The 17,836-nt window shown below is 42.0% G+C and overlaps 2 protein-coding genes across 4 annotated transcripts in view; one reads left to right on the top strand and one right to left on the bottom strand.

Annotated features, from left to right (window-relative positions):
- FBXO18 (F-box protein, helicase, 18) overlaps positions 1-6,335 on the bottom strand; it is a 40,705-nt gene extending 34,370 nt beyond the window's left edge. Inside the window, exon 1 of one of the 2 annotated variants that reach the window (XM_012731359.1) lies at positions 6,234-6,335. Coding sequence is in view for 1 of the 2 variants with exons in the window: in XM_004691224.2 (XP_004691281.1) it covers position 6,234 (1 nt within the window). In the remaining variant the exon portion in view is untranslated. The remainder of the gene's footprint in view (positions 1-6,233) is intronic. The other variant, XM_004691224.2, reaches the window with a different exon arrangement.
- A 322-nt stretch (positions 6,336-6,657) lies between these two features.
- Positions 6,658-17,830, top strand: ANKRD16 (ankyrin repeat domain 16). Of its 2 annotated transcripts, none has more exons than XM_012731246.1 (7): positions 6,658-7,360; positions 8,811-9,031; positions 11,046-11,088; positions 13,806-13,914; positions 15,020-15,181; positions 16,261-16,339; positions 17,724-17,830. In XM_012731246.1, the coding sequence occupies exons 1-7, from the start codon at positions 7,029-7,031 to the stop codon at positions 17,777-17,779; spliced, it is 1,002 nt and encodes a 333-aa protein (XP_012586700.1). In that variant the 5' UTR covers positions 6,658-7,028; the 3' UTR covers positions 17,780-17,830. The 2 variants fall into 2 exon arrangements, with proteins under 2 accessions (XP_012586700.1, XP_004691150.1); XM_004691093.2 differs by having other exon boundaries at positions 17,198-17,811.
- The last annotated feature ends 6 nt before the right edge of the window (positions 17,831-17,836 follow it).

Raw genomic sequence — 17,836 nt, 5'->3', positions numbered from 1 at the left:
ACAGGCAGAGACAAAATAGAACACTAACAGTATTCTGCCTCCAGCATTCTGGTATAATCCAGAGCTAAAGTTAACAGCTGTGGGAGGGGCCTAGATGTAATGTCACCTGAGTCATGACTGCTTACCTGGGAGACAGAGCTAATACATGATTGAATTTACTTTATTAAAAATTACTTTCTGGCATCAGCTAGAGATCAGAAAAATGACATGGTATTATCATCTGCCTCTCAGGTCACTGAGAAATTGACTGAGATTCACTGAGCTGGGAACCAGGAGCCTGGCATCTAACTCTGGAGTTAAATGAGTCATTTAACTAAAAGGCTGTATGGTGTATTCAGATTTGGAAGTGAGGACCTCCTCCACTTGGTAGATGTGTGAATCACTAAAAGCTCTGATTCCCTTATTTATAAAAATGGGGGTGATAACACGCCACACTGAATTCACAAAATGATGAGTTTCAGATGCCACAAAACAAAGTACTTTGTGTCACCCATGGAGAGGCTGACACACTACCAGCTGAAATGCTAGATGATTTCCATGCCGACCACACTATTCTGAGTGTCCCTAAAAGGTGCCTACATTTTATGAAACAGCATTAATGTTCTTTCAAAACTATTCCTAAAAGACCATAGTAAAGTACCAGCCACCCTTCTTTTCTTATGAATATACTCTTAAACTAGCTCAAATGTCTTTCTCAAATAAAGATGCTGAGCTACCTTCCTTCCCTGAGTCACTCAAATCCTGTGGCTTGCCACCCTCCCTTGCTCCTCTAAACAGCAACACTATTTAGAGCTAGCTATATTGTTCAAGAAAAAAAGGTAAGAGAGCTCAGTGATGAATGTGCACAGCTAATGGGATGGAGAGAAGTGACAGTCACTCATGGGCTTTCAAAACTATACACACCCCAAAGCCGTTTCATGGCACCTCCTCCATGCCAGAGGGTACTTGCACCCTTCTTGGAGACTCCATCACAGTGATTCATAGAATGTGTCACAGCTCTCATGTTAGGAGAGGGGAAAATAACAACTCAGAGGTGTATGAAAGATAGTTTTCTAAACAGAATCTTGTCCATCTCCATGCTTTTCCTGCAGTAACTCTTAGACATGACATCTCCCTGACTCCGGAATCCAGTGACCCCTTAAGGGAACTGAGCAAATTGGCACCTTAGGATCCTGCTCTCTGCTGCCTGACTTGAAAGCCGCCCTTGACCTATCACTGAATCTCTTTACCTTGATACCTGTTCCACCACAGCCCCCCTTCTAACCTATCCCACTCTCTAGTCAGGGATGGGCGTGGGGGGAGGAACAGACTCTTATCAGCCTTCCTTGAACCACATTTATTTCTCAATGAGTCCATATACAATAATGCCCCAAGAGACAAGAAGTATTATTACTGTTATTATTATTATTACTATTCCTCAAAGTGGCCCACTACTTTGCAAATAATAGCTATTCAAATATTTGTTAAATATGAATTATTTGGATATGATTCTTCTATTGTTTTAATCTGTCTAGCTTCCTTTCTTAATCTTTCCTGCAAAACAACTTGTAAGTGCAAGAGAATACTTTAGCATGTTTGTGACAAAACCGTGGCTTCTCATCTTCCTTGGTACATAGCTAACCTACAATTCCCTTTCTTAGCTTACAGGTAGATGTGGTCTTGACTGAGCTCCCACCATTTCTCTTTCCCTTAGTCAACAGAAATCTCTCTCTTTCTCTTTCCCCCCACCCCCTCCCCCCACAACTTGGACAACTCACACTGTTATGTGATAGGGAAATAAACTTCAATTGTGAACTCATTACACATTTGGTTCTATTTGCTCCTGTAGCCAGATTCACCCTAATTATTCAGGAGCATTTGAAACTGGTATCAAAACTTACAGGTTAATCTAATTGGATAAGGTGAATATAATAAAAGCCCACAATTCCTGCAGAGAACGGCTATTACTAAACACTGTTTTTTACCCTAAAAAAAAAAAATCAATGTAATGCTCCAGTACAGGGTGCTTGACGGGAGACTATGCATTTAAGAACTGGAGAGGGCACTTTAACTAAGTAACCTACCGAGTTACCTACCCTCATCTTGTAAGTTCTCCACAAGTCACTTTTCTCTGAGGGGCTCTGTGAAGATCAAGAAGTTTACTTTACTTCTTCTATTTCTACAGAGAAGGGAGAGGTGCACTAGAATGCAGTCCTTATTACAAGAATCATGTATTTCACAGGTTACAAGGTAAAGTGAATCAGTGTGACCTAAGAGTCCAACTTAAACATAGTTAACAATGTTATTCCCCAACTGCAGCTGGAGAAAGTATTCATTCAAGTCCAGAAGTTCTTTGCAGTAATAAAGTCAACAGTATGTTTCTGGGATATTTGTACCAATGATTTGTATAACTAAATGTTTAGTATGTCGTATATACAAATCACTACATTTTGTTATATATTATTAAAAATTGTGTATATGAACATGTCTTCTACACCTAACTGAAAGTTTTATGGTCTAGTGCAGGAAGGAAAAAGTGAAGCACTCAGCCCCAGCACCTAATTCGCCACAAAAAATACCAAATAAGTGAACAAATGTAGTGCACAACTATAGCGCTTCCCTCTACAGAGGTTGACGTTGTCTTCCTTGGCTTTGAAATTAAATTAAATTAACTGCAAGTTCCTAAGTATGTCATATTTTTTAAAGTTTTTTCCCATGTTCTCATTTGATCACATACTATCCTCTTCCACAGCTGACCTGGGCTCAAAGGAGACTTAATTAAAGTCACGACATAGCTTATAGGTAACAAAACTAGGTCTTCTGAGTCTCCAAGTCCAGCTTTCTTTCTACATTCTCCCTTCTATATCTAGAAAGATTTAAGTTTCTAAAAACTTCAGGTTTTGGTCCCATGTGTTAAAGCACTATGAAGCTATTCAAGGCCACTGCAGCACAAGTTCGATCCTCGGTCAGGGAGGTGACCCACATGGTGCAGCAGACCTCCTGTCCTGACAGTTGCTCCCCTCAGCAGTATATTTCAAAAGATCCACCTGTTTTGCTCCCCACTCTGTCTCTGGTGAACACTCTCATCCCCTGCACCTCTGGCCTGTACACACCCAGTTCTAGTATGCATAAATATATTTTGGGGAAAAAAAAAAAACTTCAGGTTTCAGTTCTGTGTCATTTTTTAAAATCAAGATGAAATAGCACCATCAGAGACTTAACAAGCAAGTAACTTAGAAAATGTAACTAGAAGGAATGTACTATACAATCAAAACAGTAAAACTTGAAAATATTTGTGCCATTAGCTCTAAAAGAAACAAACAGAAAGAAAGAACCACAGTGCTAGTTCCTTTCCAGAGTGCTCACTCTGCTAAAAAAGCCAAGTCCCTGCCAGCACCACATCCTGTTTCTCTAACTACCCAAAAGGTCTGAGTTGCAGGCTCAATGTTCCTGGGAGCCTCATCATCCCTGCAAACACCTATTCCTCCTCTGGAGACAGCACTCATTTACTGTAATAAACAAGTAGGAGAGAGCTTTTCTTTAAGTGTGTTTCTCAATAGGAAAAGGGAATGGTGAAAAAAGAAAAGAAAATGATCATTATCTGCAGAACAAAATGCATTTTTGTGTGTTCTGAAAGGCTTTTTCTAATGTCAACCCATTTCACAACCACTTAGTTGTCTACTATTTCTCAAATTCTTTAAAACTGACAGCTTCCTTTCTTAATATCTCTGGTGTCAAATGCTATTTTAGTCATTAAGGATACAAAAAATATGACTAAGAGTTAGCCAGCCTATAAGGTACTAACATAACAAACACAAATTACCATACATAAGGCAACAGAAGAGAACAGTGAGTAGCTTAGCAAAGCCTGCAAAAGGCTTTATCAAGAATTCAGCCTTGAAAGATGAATAGGATCAAGTAAGGCAAAAGAAGTATATAGAAAAACACAAAGAACAAAGTATTGGTATGGCAAAGAAGTTGGGTTTCATTAGAACAAGGTTCATGAAGAAAAGAAATTAGGAGGCACAGACTAGACGGTCCTTAGATATTATGCTAAGTAAATTGAATTTTATCATGCAGGCAATTCAGGGAATCATGGAGCTTCTAAGCAGTGTACTCACTTTAGAATAGCAGCTCCAGAATCTGGGTAGAGGATCAGTTGACACAGAGATTGTCAAAACAGAAAGCACTTTATTAACTGAGGCAAGAACTGGGAAAGGCCTAAGAGCTGCTGCAACAAAAATAGGGAAAAGTGAAGACCAATGTCCTTTTGGAAAAGACTAGAAGACAAAGAACAGCAAAGACAACTGATATTTCTAGCTAGAACTTAATAATGTCATTACCAGATAAGGGAGAAATCGTATTTTTTGTTCTAACCACATTTTCCTGGAGTGAGGCAGGACAAGAGTTTTCAGTTTTGAAAATAGTTGTTTTGTTTTAAAGTTATTTGTGGAATGTCAGGTTAAGCTCCAGGAAGAACTTTGAAATATGGTTCTGACATGTGAGAGACAGCTGAAGACATAAGATCTAAGATGCTTTGGAGATATATTTCACAGTCAGAAAAGCAAAGTCAGAATCCAAATTCAGTCTTCAAATAAAATCAGCCTAGGAAAGATAGAGGGATATGAGAAGTACAAAAGCTGAAGACATCAAATCTGAAATTAGAGAACCAAGTCACACACAGTTACAGGTCACATAAAATCAAATGGTCATGACCTCAATGCCCATCGCTAATGCCACATTATCAGGATATGCAATGAAAGAAAAGGAAAGAAAACAGCCAAGTAACAAATCATGATGTCAACAATGACTACATGTGAAATGAAACCATAAGGGCCAGACCACAACTCCAAAGCCTGCACTAAAGAAATGGGCAGCCCAACTGGAAAACCTGGGAGATGTACAAAAAGCTTCATCCCATTGTTTAATGTGCAGATCCTTCTCCGTAGACTGACTTTTGCTCTGAAGATCACTGGAGTTGTAGAGTTTCACATCGACGAAAAGGAGCCACAAAGTAAAAAGGCAGATAGCATTTGGAACACTACTGAAGTAAACAGTTACCTGGATTTCAAATAATCTACTTGTGTGCATCCATGTGTCCTACTTTTGTTTTAAAAATCAGGGAAACTGGATACACATGTCAAGGAAAGGTGGAATGATATAGGGTGCCGGGAGCATTTGCTGCAAAAAGTGTTAGCCTACCAGGAGTCTCAACCTCCATTTGCACTGAGTCCAGCAGCAGCATTTAGAAAAATGCTTGGCATGTTCTAAAACTTTACTCACTTTAAAGCACATTTATGCCTTCCTGTTTTTGAAACTGAACAATCACTTTGACAAAGCCTATATTTGATCGAGCTCTGTCCCCAATGACTATATATTTCATAAGTTAAACAAATTTAATCTGCTCATCAGTAAAGCAGGCTTGTTTTCATACCAGAAGTCTATTTTCATTTTGTCTCCCTTAATTTATGTGACCACAATGCGGACCATAGTAGCCATTCACTAAATAGTATGTATGGTTCTTCCTTCCAGTAGGAAAATCACTAACTTCTTTAGGCCTCAATTTCCCCTCGTGTAATGCCTCACAAGGCTACTAGCCAGACTAGACAATTAATGTAGTGTTTTTGTAAACCACAGACTACAAGACGAAATGTAAAGCATAATTGTTTATAGGCCTGACAATTTTATCTCTAAAGGAACTGAAACACCGAAAGTACCTAACACAATCAGGTGAAGAATTCAACACCTACCAGTCTCCTTTCCCACCACTCCATACAGTTTGCTGAGATCTCAATATCCTCCACCACCTCAAGACCTTCCGACATCACATTAATTTTCTTACTATTCAGGTATGGGGAAGGAAGGGTGGAAAGCGGTGAAGGGGACACAATAAAATGACTCGCCCAAGGTCAAAACATCAGAGTGGAAAAGGAATTCCTGGCTTGCCGGCAGCCAATACCATGTCCCCCGTGACTCCTACAATCGCCAAGAAACAACGAGCGCCCCTCTCCTCCGAGCTCAGGACGCAGCGTGGGGGGTGCCCCTCGGCCTCCTCCTCCCTGCACGCCCCGCCGAGCCCCCGAAGACAGGCCGCCCCAGACACACTAGCGCTCCGCCCGGAGCCGGACCCCCACCTTCCCCCCAGACCGGCTCGCTGACCCCGAGGCCGGATCCTCCCTCAGAACCCCAAAAGGCTAAGTGTCCACAGGTAGGGTCCCGCCCGCGCATCCTGCCACGTCCGCGGCCTCACGCACTAGGGCGCTCCAGACCAGGGCTCCCGCCGCCGCCGAACCCGGCCGCCCGGCCTCCCAGTCCCGGCGTCCCCTGGGCAGCTACAGCCAGAACAGGCCCCGGACTTCCTCCGCCTGCGCCGCCCCTGCCACAGCCCAGGGAAGAGCCCGCCGCCGGACTGGACAGACTGCCCCCGCGGCCAATCGGAACCTTTGTGCGGCGGGGGATCGAGGACGGACTGTTCAGATGGCCAATAGGAGCGCGCTCCTGGAGGGGGCGCGGCCGCTGATCCAGCCCCGCCCGCTCGAGCTTCCGCTAGGGTCGGGAAGGCGACTGGAAACTTTCCCAGAGTTCCTCCGAGCTCCCGGGGCCCCGCGGCGGGGTGGGGGTGACAGCGGCTGGGAGGGAGGGGCTGCGGGTGACGACAAGCGCGGGCCCACCCCCGCCTCCGAGGGCCCGCGGCCGGGTGCCGCTGCCTCTGAGATGCGGGCAGCTCTGGAGCCCACCTCCTCCACCCCTAGAGGCGATCAGAGCCCGGGCGCGCCTTGAAGCCGTGCGAGTTCCGCGACTGCACCCCCATTACCCACTGGTTCCCAAATGAGGCCAGTGTAGGGGGCTGCACCTGAAAGCCCCTGGAGTGCATGTTCCTAGCCGCCCATGAAGCAACCTCTTTGCTTCGGGTCTAACCCTTCCCAGTTTAGAAATGTGACCCGTCTCTTCGCCGGACAGGGCCGGGCCATCGGGGGTGGAACCGTTCGGAAAATCGAAGTCCCCGAGCTTCAGACACTCCACCGCGCGAAGGACAAGACTGGGGACGCATGACTGCACCCGGGGACCCGCGGCGGCTCTGCAGGCTGGTGCAGGAGGGCCGGCTGTGCGCCCTGCGAGAGGAGCTGCAGCGCGCACGAGGCCGGGCTGGGAATGCCGGCTGCCCTGGACCGGCCGGGGACACCCTCCTGCACTTGGCCGCCCGCCATGGGCAACGGGACGTCCTGGCCTACCTGGTCGAGGCCTGGGACATGGACTTCGAGGCCACCAATAGAGACTACAAGCGGCCTTTGCATGAGGCTGCCTCCATGGGCCACCGGGACTGCGTGCGGTACTTGCTGGGCCGCGGAGCCGCGGTCGACTGCCTAAAGAAGGCCGACTGGTAGGTGGGCAAGTTCCAACCTGCAAGTGATTCCTGATCTGATATAAGCGCAGTACACAGCCATAAAGAGCTAAATAAACTGCGGTCTTTCCCCCTCGAGTTGGAGAGACGGCATGGTTATATTTTGAGGGTTACACTTTGGCTCTACACTACACTGACTTTCTGGTGCTGCTGGTAAATTAGTTTAAAGATAGTTCCAAAGTTACATTACTTCATGTACTCCTGAAAGCAAGTCTGTGGATAAGGAAATAGCCTGGGAGCTGGGGGAACATTAAAAGGGGCTCCCTAGTAGCACTGGAATTGGAGTCAGCACTATGTAGCCACAGCCACTAGGCATGATTCAATCCCCAGCCAGGGAGGTGACCCCCATGATGCAGCAGATCTCTCCTGTCTCACCTACTGCTGCCCTCAGCAGTGTATTTCAGCCCACCTGCCAGTTCTGCCCCCCATTCGTTCTCTGTTGGATACTCCCCCCTTTCCATCCCCCCCACCTACCTCCACCCCCCTCTGGCCTACACCCCAGGTCTTATATGCATAAATAAAAGTAAATCTTAAAAAAATATAGAAGAATTTCTGCCCATTTCCATTTTTCTGCCTTTCTGAAATATCTTCCTTCCTACTCAAGATTCATTCCCTCTGTGAAACCCTCTGAAAGATTCCAACTCTCACTTATCTGAGTTTTTTATCTGATATTCATTGCTACATTAACTGTGTATATACTTATGTATTTATAGTGTTGGTGATTAATGTCATGACAATCTAGAAGACAGATCCCTGAGACCATGCAGTTATATTAGACTTCTGCCAGTTGCCAGACTCCAAATTTAAGGTAAACAAGACTTGCTTCAGCTTTCCAGGACCTCAGCTCCCTCATTTTGCAAAGAAGGAACTGGAAGTTTACAAAAGTGAAATCACTAACTTTGATCCTGGAAAAGGCCAGAATTTGGTATGAATATAGTTTATGTTCCCATAAGTGAGGACACAGCTAAGTTCAGAAATTTATTATAATCACACTGCTTCATTTGCTTCACCAATGAACAGGGGCTCTTTATGAACAGGTGCTATGTCAAGTGCTCTTTTCAGACTCATTTTCTGATTGGAGAGTACCTATTATGCAAACATGATTCATGCCAGTCTCTCTGATTTTTATCAGCTCTGCCTCAGTTCACTGCCCTACTATATATAAACTAGTTCAGAAGTAGCTTGTCCTCCTCAGTATTCTTCTGCAAGCATGCCTGCATTATAATCATTTTTCTTCTTGTTATTTCTCTTAGGGTCCTCACAGCAGGCAGGGAAGTTGCCAGTGAAAACTCTTTTCCTCCTTCCCAGATTCTCAAATCCTCTAGAATTTCCATCTCTGCCAAAGATGTACATTTTCTAAAAACCTAACTGCACACTTCTAATGTTTCAGCTGCTTTTCCATCTGACAGCTTGTCCTGATTGGCTTTAGGACTCCTCTGATGATGGCTTGCACAAAGAAGAATCTCGAGGTGATCCAGGAACTTGTAGACCACGGTGCAAATCCACTCCTGAGAAACAAGGATGGCTGGAACAGTTTCCACATTGCCAGCCGAGAAGGCGATCCTCTGGTTCTCCAGTACTTGCTTACAGTTTGCCCAGCTGCCTGGAAGACAGAGAGCAGAATTAGAAGAACACCTTTGCATACTGCAGGTATGACCTTCAGTTCTGTAAAGACACAGGCAAGATATGCAGTCTGCTTTACCCATTAATGCAAAACAGCACCTAGACTGAGTCATCCATTGAAAAATGGGGGAGGTGACTGGTGTTTGGGAAAATAAGGGAAGGGAACAAGTAGCTTTGATATACTTTGGCTTATGTTTGGTTTTTGCAGCAATTGTCATTTTGTATTTAATGTGCTTTTTGTTTTTTGTATTAGTTCTCATTTCATGTTTATCTTATCCGCCCTCCCTGTCTCCTAACAGGTCATTGACCTGGGACAAGGAACTGTCTCTTGAGCAATTTTCCTTATCACCAAAATAATGATGATAAGGGTGTTCATGTTACAGGGGTGACATAGCGTGTAAGGAGCAGACATAATATGAATTGCTCAGCCTGGTGCCTGACATAGTATCACAGAACATCTGGTCACATTCTTATCATGTTTACATTACTGTTATTGTTGTAATGATGATGATGGTGGTGATGATTAATGGCAGGAGGAAAAAGTGATACAGCCTTATAAGTGCTGATAATTAAATATCTGGGCTTGACTATCGTATCCAGTGATAATGTTAGTTGTAAATTTGGGAGACAGTGTTCTTTGTTAGGAGTAATAGTCTTTGAATTATCCATTTGTAGATTATTTTACATCAGTGAAAAGCAAAACTGCTATGGTGTTAGACAAAATAGATACTAAGGAACTCTGGACCAAAAAATATAGAAAATAATCTTCGACTGTCTATAAGTAGTGCAGTGAATTACAATACAGAATTTTTAGTTTCTCCAAAAATTAACACCTGTGATATGGTACAGTTCAGGAAACATGTATATGATTATTCTATAGCTACAGTGAGCAATTAGGGACCAAAGAATCCTTTTTAAAGATTTATTTATTTATGCACACAGATCTGGGGTACAGGCCAGAAGAGGTGCAGGGGCAGTGAGAGGATTCACCAGAGGCGGAGTGGGGAACAAAACAGGCAGATCATGGAAGTACGCTGCTGAAGGGAGCAGTGGGCAAGACAGGAGAGGTCTGCCACACCATATGGGTCACCTTTCTGGACGGGAATCAAACTGGCGTTGAAGTGGCTTTGGCTAGCCTTGCAGTACTATGCTTTAACTCATTATGCCACCAGGGAGGGCCCAAGAATCCTTTTTAAATCTGTGAATAGAAAAACTTTCCTCTGTTCATGAAATGTTTGATTACCTCCTCTACTCGTTTGGAGAAACAATCAGCACCCAGTCATTCACATAAACTAGGAGAGAACAGAGTCCAAAGAATTTTTTTTATTAATTATATTTATTTTTAGTAGGAAAATTAAATTCTTGATTATTTTGTCATAGATTACTATTAAAATGTTTTTGCATTTTTTGGGAAAAATCTGACTGACACTATGAATTCAGACCATGGAAGTAAGGACTAAAAATTTGCAGTGATGGGCCCTCCCTGGTGGTTTAAAGCACTGCACTAAGAACCTTAAAGCCACCTCCACATGAGTTCGATCCCCGCCTGCCCGGGAGGAGCATGGTGCGGCAGATCTCTCCTGACCCGCCCACTGCTCCCCTCAGCAGTGTACTTCGTCGATCTGCCTGTTCTGCTTCCCACTCTCTCTGGTGAATCCTCTCAACCTCCGCATCTCTAGCCTGTACCCCGTTCTGTATAAATAAATAAATCTTTAAAAAAAAAAAATTGCAGTGATTGGTGACGGAAAGCCCAAGGGGATTACAACTGAGATGGAAAAATGCACAAAATGATGTAAAAATAAAGTTATATTATTCATTTTTTTTAATGCAGTGAAATGTACATAAAGACAAGGTGATCAGATATTGGCTATGTCTCTATAAAGTGAAAATATTCTTTACTGTTTATCCAAGGTGTAATATTGTGGTATGTAATTTAATTACTTCTTCCTGCAAGTCAAAGCTAAAAGGATGGGGCAGGGAGTTGAAAGAAACATTTAAAATAGACACTAAGAAGCTCTCATTCTCAACTCTCTTCTCCCAGCTATGCATGGCTGTTTAGAGGCAGTAAAGGTGCTTCTTCAGAGGTAAGAAAAACACAGCAAATTGAGGAATAATTGCTAATTATAACAGATTTAATATTCATGCTGCATACAGTACTCAGATTGTTCAGAAAGAAACTAGATTAGCAAAAGAAAAATAAGCAAAGGCTATAAGCAGATAATCCAAAGAATTAAAAACAAAAATAGCTAAGCAATATGAGAAAAAATACATTTATATGTTCATTCAACAAAAACTCATTCAGTATCTAAAATAAACTAGCCAGTATACCAAATTGCAGGGGCTACAATAGAAAAGAGATCTCAAATGTGGTTTTCCCCTTCCCAGAGCTCACAAAAAAAGACACTGTACAATGTGTGGATCTGAATAGCATTACAAGGAATTGTAGAATCCCTGTGGGAATATCTGAGAGAAACACCTCATTTGGCCTAGGAGCGAGGACTCAGGCCCAGTGATGTTTAAACTCTGACCTGAAGTTGGCTGACATTGGACAGCAGGGGACATCCTGGGCAAAGATAGTTGTTCCCATTGAAATCTCAGAGCTTGGAAAAAGCTCAGTGCATTGGAAAATCTGAAAAGAAAGAAGTCAGTATGTGTCAGGGGAATGGTGTGAGATGAAAACACACAGAAGTACTGGTCATATTTTATAACTCCAGCCATGTGAGAGATTTTAGTTTTTTATTCTATGTATATAAGATATAAGATTTTAAACTACCTAAAATAATTTAGAGGAATAGCAAGAGCAGGTGTTACAAAACCAATTGGGAAAGATAATGGTAAGTGGACTATGAAGCTGTTGTAGGGATAAAGAGAAAGATTCGGAGCTATTTAAGAAGTAGAATCAACAGATCTAAGTGAATAATTCAATAAAAGAAGTATGGGAGATGATGACAGCAGAGTTTGGGTTTTTTAAGTAACTGGCAGTAGTGCTGCTTTGTTTTTACTGAGATGGAGAACACTCAAGGAGGAGCAAGTTTGGGGAGGTGGGGTACAGATGATAATTTCCCTTTTAGTCATGGAGACTGAATATGCCAGTGGTACATCCAAACCAAGATGGCAAGCAGGTGCCAACACAGACCTAAAGTTCGAAGAAATATGGATTAAAATAGAAATGTTTACCTCATCAACATAGAAATGATGATTGATTCCATAAGAGGCAGAGATTACCTGAGGAAACGATGTATAGTAAAGAGAGAGGAGGGCTTAATGCAGCACTGAAAGCATTGTTTATATGCACTAGGATTTGCCTTCTATAAATTAGAACATTCTTGATTGCCTTCAAATTTATAAATATTCATTAGTCACCAAAAATTTCACCCATTTTTTGAGTATTTCCTGTGTGTCAGGTGCTAGATGGTAAGCAAAACCAACACAGACCTTCCCCTAACTACCTCTAGGATAGTGTGGAAGCCAAGTATAGACAAATGTACAAATAGATATAAAATTATAAATTAAGTTAATACTACCAAGGAAAAGTGCAGAACAAGACTAGGCAAAGAAGACAGGCCTGTTTAGATTACATTGAAGCTTTTATTTGAAGTGTTAGTTGGAGTTTGCCAAGTGAAGAATGAAAAACTAATATTTGGAACAGAGAGGATTAAAAAATGGAAAGGTAGCAAAGGGCTGGGCAACTGGAGGAAAAGAAGGTAGGCCATGAAAGAGGTGGGAGCTGAGGAAGATAGGACCAGGAAATAGGACTCATGTAGAAAGTAGGAGCTGAAAAAAGATAGGAGAATGAATAAGGTAGGACCAAGAAGACAGCAGGACTGGTAGAAGGTAGGACCAAGATGGCAGAATAGGTAGTAAGCAGGACTGGCTCCTGGTGAGAGTGGTAGAAGATCAGAGAGGAAGAAGGTAGGACAGGTAGAGGGTTGGACCCAAAGTAGGTAGGACCAGAAGAATGTAGGTCAGGTCGAAGGTAGAAACAGGATGGGAAGATTTCAAGGGGTAGGTTTGAGAAGAAAGTAGTACTAAGAAGATGGTAGAACCCATCGAAAGTAAGAACAGAAGAATGTAGAAGATGATAAAAGGTATAAATGGGAAGAGGTAGGACCAAAAAGAATTAAAACCAAAATCAAGATTGGAGTAGAAAAGTATAAAGTGAATAGGCAGGACTTTTAGAAGGACCCACAAGATGGTAAGGCCAGTACAACTGAACAAATACAGGATCAGAAGAGGGTAGAATAGAAGGAGATGGGATAAATGGTGTGTTGGACCAGAGGGAGGTAAGACTGGTAGGGGGAGAGGAAAAAGAAAGTACCAGAAGAAGGTAGGACTGGGGACATGTGAGCTCAAAAACATAGTGGAAACATGAAGAAGGTAGTATTCCTGAAAGTTAGGACCAAGAAGACTGGAAGTTAGGGCCAGGAAGAAAAAGAATGATGAAGATAGGAACATGAAGAAGTAGGACAAGGAAGACAGGGACAGAAGGTGGGACAATAAAGAAGTTAGGACAGAAAGACTTGTGGCAGCCCTTCAGCCCTGGTAGAAATAGGCTGGGGGAAAGGTGGGCTGCAGTAAACACAGGGAGGCAGAACCTGGCAAGAGGCAAGCAGGTGTAACATCCTGACCATTGGAGGTGATGTTGACATCATGAGTGTGTGGAGAGGGAGAATGTGCGAGTACTTCAGATTTTCACAGTCCTTTGAAGGCATCTCATTTACTGTAGTTGGTTAAGAGTCACTGTCCACTGAGTTTGAAGCAATGACTTTCTAAATTCTGTTATTTTGGGCTTGGGCTCTAGGTGCCATTATGAACCAGACTGCAGAGACAGGTGTGGTGTCACACCATTTATGGATGCAATTCAGTGTGGTCACATCACGTTAGCCAGGCTACTCCTCGAAACACACAAGGTATTGAAGTGATTTGCTTATATCCCTTTGGTTCTTCCTATAAAATTTAAGTCATAGAATAAGTAGGAAAAATAGTTTTTCAAATCCTGGGCTCGAACCCAGCTCTGTCACAACCCCCCTGTGGGCCCCTTGACCTCAGTCTTTCTATCTGTAAAGTGGAGACAGACTGAATGAATCACAGTAATGCATTTTGCAAAAGGAAAGCTAAAAATCAACAAAAAGTAAAAATCATGATGTCAATAGATGCAGAGAAAGATTCAGTACCATTTATGATAAAAACTCTAAACAAGTTAAATATAGAAGGAATCTTAATATAATGAGTCATATTTTACAACTACAGCTAACATAATACTTAATGGTGAAAGCTGAGAGCTCTCCCTTTTAAGATCGGTAGCAAGACACTATTGCACTGTTGGTAGAAGTGTCGATTGATGCAACTTTTTGGAAAGGGATCTAGAAGTACCTTACATATGACCCAGAAGTTCCACTCCTGGGCATCTTATCCAGAGAATGTAAAATTATGGACTAAAAAAACTGTATGTTCTGCAGTGTTGCAGCACTTTTTACAATAGTTAGGATACAGAAGCAGCCTAAATGCTCATCACTGGAAGTTTGGATTAAGGTGTGGTATTCTATGCTATGGGATACTATTTAGTCATAAAGAAAAACAAAGTAGGTATTTGAGGGAATTATGTGTAGTAAAACAAAATAACAATTTATTAACATTGTAGGTGATTTGATAAGGTAAAATGCTTAGAAAAACTAGTGACAATAAACAAAGTGAGGTTTTAAGATAAGGGAAGAGGAGGGAGAAAGGATCAAAGTGGTCATGAGGGATGGTCGTGGAAAATAAATGAAATAAAACGGTGACTAATGTCACCAAAAGAAGGTTAGCAAAGTTAATATTCAAACTACTTTTTGTTCCCTATGGACTACACTCATGCTTTAGCCTAGATGGTTGAATATGGACTTTTTTTTTGGCCAAAATCCTCGAAGGAGCTGCCAAAAAAATGTTCATAGGCAACAAAATATTGCCAGAATGTCAACAAAGCCATCAACCAGTGTTCCTCTGCTTCTTATTTTTGTCCTCTGCCCAATCTGTTAGGTTGATGTTTCAGCAGAGGATTCTCTGGGGGCCCAGGCTATCCACAGGGCGGCAGTCACTGGGCAGAACGAAGCCATCCGATTCTTGGTCTCTGAACTCGGCACTAACGTTGATGTGAGAGCAGCAGCCACCCACCTCACAGCGCTTCATTATGCAGCTAAGGTCTGTTTCTCCTTGTAGCTGTGTCCTTGCTGCCTTGGCTTGTTTTGTTCTGTTGCTGCTTACTTCCTCCTGAGGGCTGATTTTAGCTCCACCTGTAGAAGAAACCACCCATCACTGACTCCTGAAATGTTCATGATTCTGAAGCCCTGTGTCCATTTAAGTAGAAACATGGCTTTACTTTTTTCGAATGTAAAAACTATAAAAAATACCTTCATTCCATGTGAATGCCTGAACTTTGCATTCCTTCACACCTTTTTTTTTTTCAAGAATATTAATGTTATTTGCAGAATTGTGTTAAATTTGTTAAGGTTTCTTTAACTGTAGCTAGTATGCATTAACTGGGCTTGGGCTTTTCAGTGTATAAAATGTTTAAGACACACACAAAAAAAGTTTTTACAAGGAAAACATCTGGTTATATGCGCCTGGCTTATATGTTATCTGCCTTTATTTGTTTTTGTAGTTACAGGGATAAATTTTTCCTGAGCTCCACTCTCCTGCCTCCAGTCTCCCTATGAGAAAGGGGTCAGAAAGAGGAGGGTGGGTTAAAAGTATCATCTGTGACCCCAGGGGGAAAAAGCTGGTCTTTCCATGTGAAGATGGGACCTGCAGTCTTCATTTTTGTCTCACCACATACTTATGGGCTAACGGGCTGACAAGAAGTATATAAATTGCTTCATAAATAGTAGAGTGATAAGAATGTTCTAGTTCTAATAAGAATCCATCCAAGGGAGATTACAGCTCTCCCAGTTTACCTTTGCCCTAAAGATTTTTGTTGAGCATGCTTGCTTTAAAGATTTTAGACCTATGTGTTCTGTCTAAGTCACAAATCTGTACTCTACTCACACCCAACTGTACTGATTGACGGTTTGGCCTAAAAAGTTGTTCATCTCTATTCTAGTACCTAAATGTTAACATCTTTAGTTAAATGTCATATAAGTACTGTCTTCCTTTAGAAAAACTGAAAATTCAGTTTTAGCAGTTGAATATTTTACAGAAAATACCTAATATACATTTGAGGTTGTGTTTAAAGGATGCTTTTGTCCTGGTTGCAGTGATAACAGGTTTATTTCAATACTCAGGAAGGACATGTGAGCACAATCCAGACGCTCTTATCCTTGGGTGCTGACATCAACTCTAAAGATGAAAAAAATAGATCAGGTAATGACTTCATTTGGCATCTGCTTAGAATATTAGTAAATTGAATGTAAACAATGCATGAACTTTTATATTAAAAACATTGGTTTTAATATTATTTGTCTAGTAGCTCAGCAACTTTTCCTTAAAATAACTTCTCTGTTTGCAAAGCTCTTTAACTATGACTCTTACCAAGGCAGTGATAATGCCTACTGCTCATTACTGCTGCCATTGTTGCTGTTTTTATTATTTTAAATAATACATTTCTTAATCTACAATGACACCAGATATCACATAGATTCTTCATAGGTCATATCTCTTTGGAATGTATTTAAAAACTACATTCACTATAATTTTTTAAATTTAGGGATGAGGTAGGTATTTTCAGAGTTAATTATTTAGACATGAGCTTTGTAATAAGCCCTCTAAAAACATTTTGTGTGCAGATGGCCCCCTTGCATGGGTTTAGTAGAATAATAGTGGTGCTTAAAAGACTCACAGCTAATGATATTGGTGAACAATCACAGACTTTTTCTCCACAAGGACCTCAGAGCAGTCCACCATGCCATGCAGCAGAATCCCTCATTGCTGATCTTAAACCAGAATGAATCTTTAACCAAATTTGGCAGTAGGTTTTTTATTGTTCTTGTTGCTCTAGACAAATCTCTTAAATCCTCTCAAACTGGTTTTGTTATCTTTAAAACATTTCCTACTCAGTTTGATAAAAAGGAAGAATGTTTTGATCCCATACAAGCAGAGTCAAAGGGATGAATTATGGACATATGATAGTGTGTAGTTGAAAAAAACCAGCAGCCCCCTCACCAGGTCATTATTGCTCTGGGGGTCATGCACTAAGTTCCTGTGGCTTCTGTTTCTACTCAGCCCTGCACCTGGCCTGCGCAGGGCAGCACAAGGCCTGTGTTGAGTTTCTACTGCAGACTGGCCTGAAGGACTCTCCAGACAGCACGGGGACCCGGGCCCAGCAGCTCACCCAGAGAACAGACATCCTGCAGTGCTTCGCCTGCCCTGAAAAAGCACCAGGGTGTTTCTGAAAGAAGACAATAAGATGCATGGCTGTTTATGCTTTGCTTCTCGGGTCATTATTGAGGCAGTGAAACCTGCCAGTGGCCACATGTCCCCCCCACACCCCACCTTCTCCACTTCAGTTGCGAACTCCCAAAAGATCAGGTGACTGGGTTCTGAGCTTTGTGGCACAATTCAGAGCTGTAGAGCACAATCAGAATCTTTCCAGGCCTAAATTTCACGTTTTCTCCCATTAAAATTAAATTAGAAATTAGCTTTGGGTCATAAATATACCTAAAAATGTATCTAAGATATTTTTTAAACTTTCCTGTTACTTCAGTTATAGAATGTGGTGGGTTTTGTTTGTTTTTTTGTAAACCCACAGGCTCTGTTTGCCCTTTCCCATCAGCCCACCTGAAGCCTGTGACTATTAAGGAATGAAACATTTGACACTGTAACTTTAAAAATATGGTAGCAGGCCCTCCCTGGTTGCGCAGC

Source organism: Condylura cristata, unplaced genomic scaffold (assembly GCF_000260355.1).
Source record: "Condylura cristata isolate star-nosed mole 26May11 unplaced genomic scaffold, ConCri1.0 scaffold00030, whole genome shotgun sequence".
Taxonomy (NCBI): Eukaryota; Metazoa; Chordata; class Mammalia; order Eulipotyphla; family Talpidae; genus Condylura; species Condylura cristata.
The sequence above is the reverse complement of the archived record's forward strand: the minus strand, read 5'-3'. Positions and strand labels throughout refer to the sequence as shown.

Bases quoted from the DNA above. Each gene is read 5' to 3' on its own strand.
- ANKRD16 (XM_004691093.2), top strand. From the start codon at position 7,029: ATGACTGCACCCGGGGACCCGCGGCGGCTCTGCAGGCTGGTGCAGGAG. The intron at 7,361-8,810 runs GTAGGTGGGCAA...GATTGGCTTTAG, and splicing joins TGCCTAAAGAAGGCCGACTG to GACTCCTCTGATGATGGCTT. The intron at 9,032-11,045 runs GTATGACCTTCA...CTCTTCTCCCAG, and splicing joins AACACCTTTGCATACTGCAG to CTATGCATGGCTGTTTAGAG.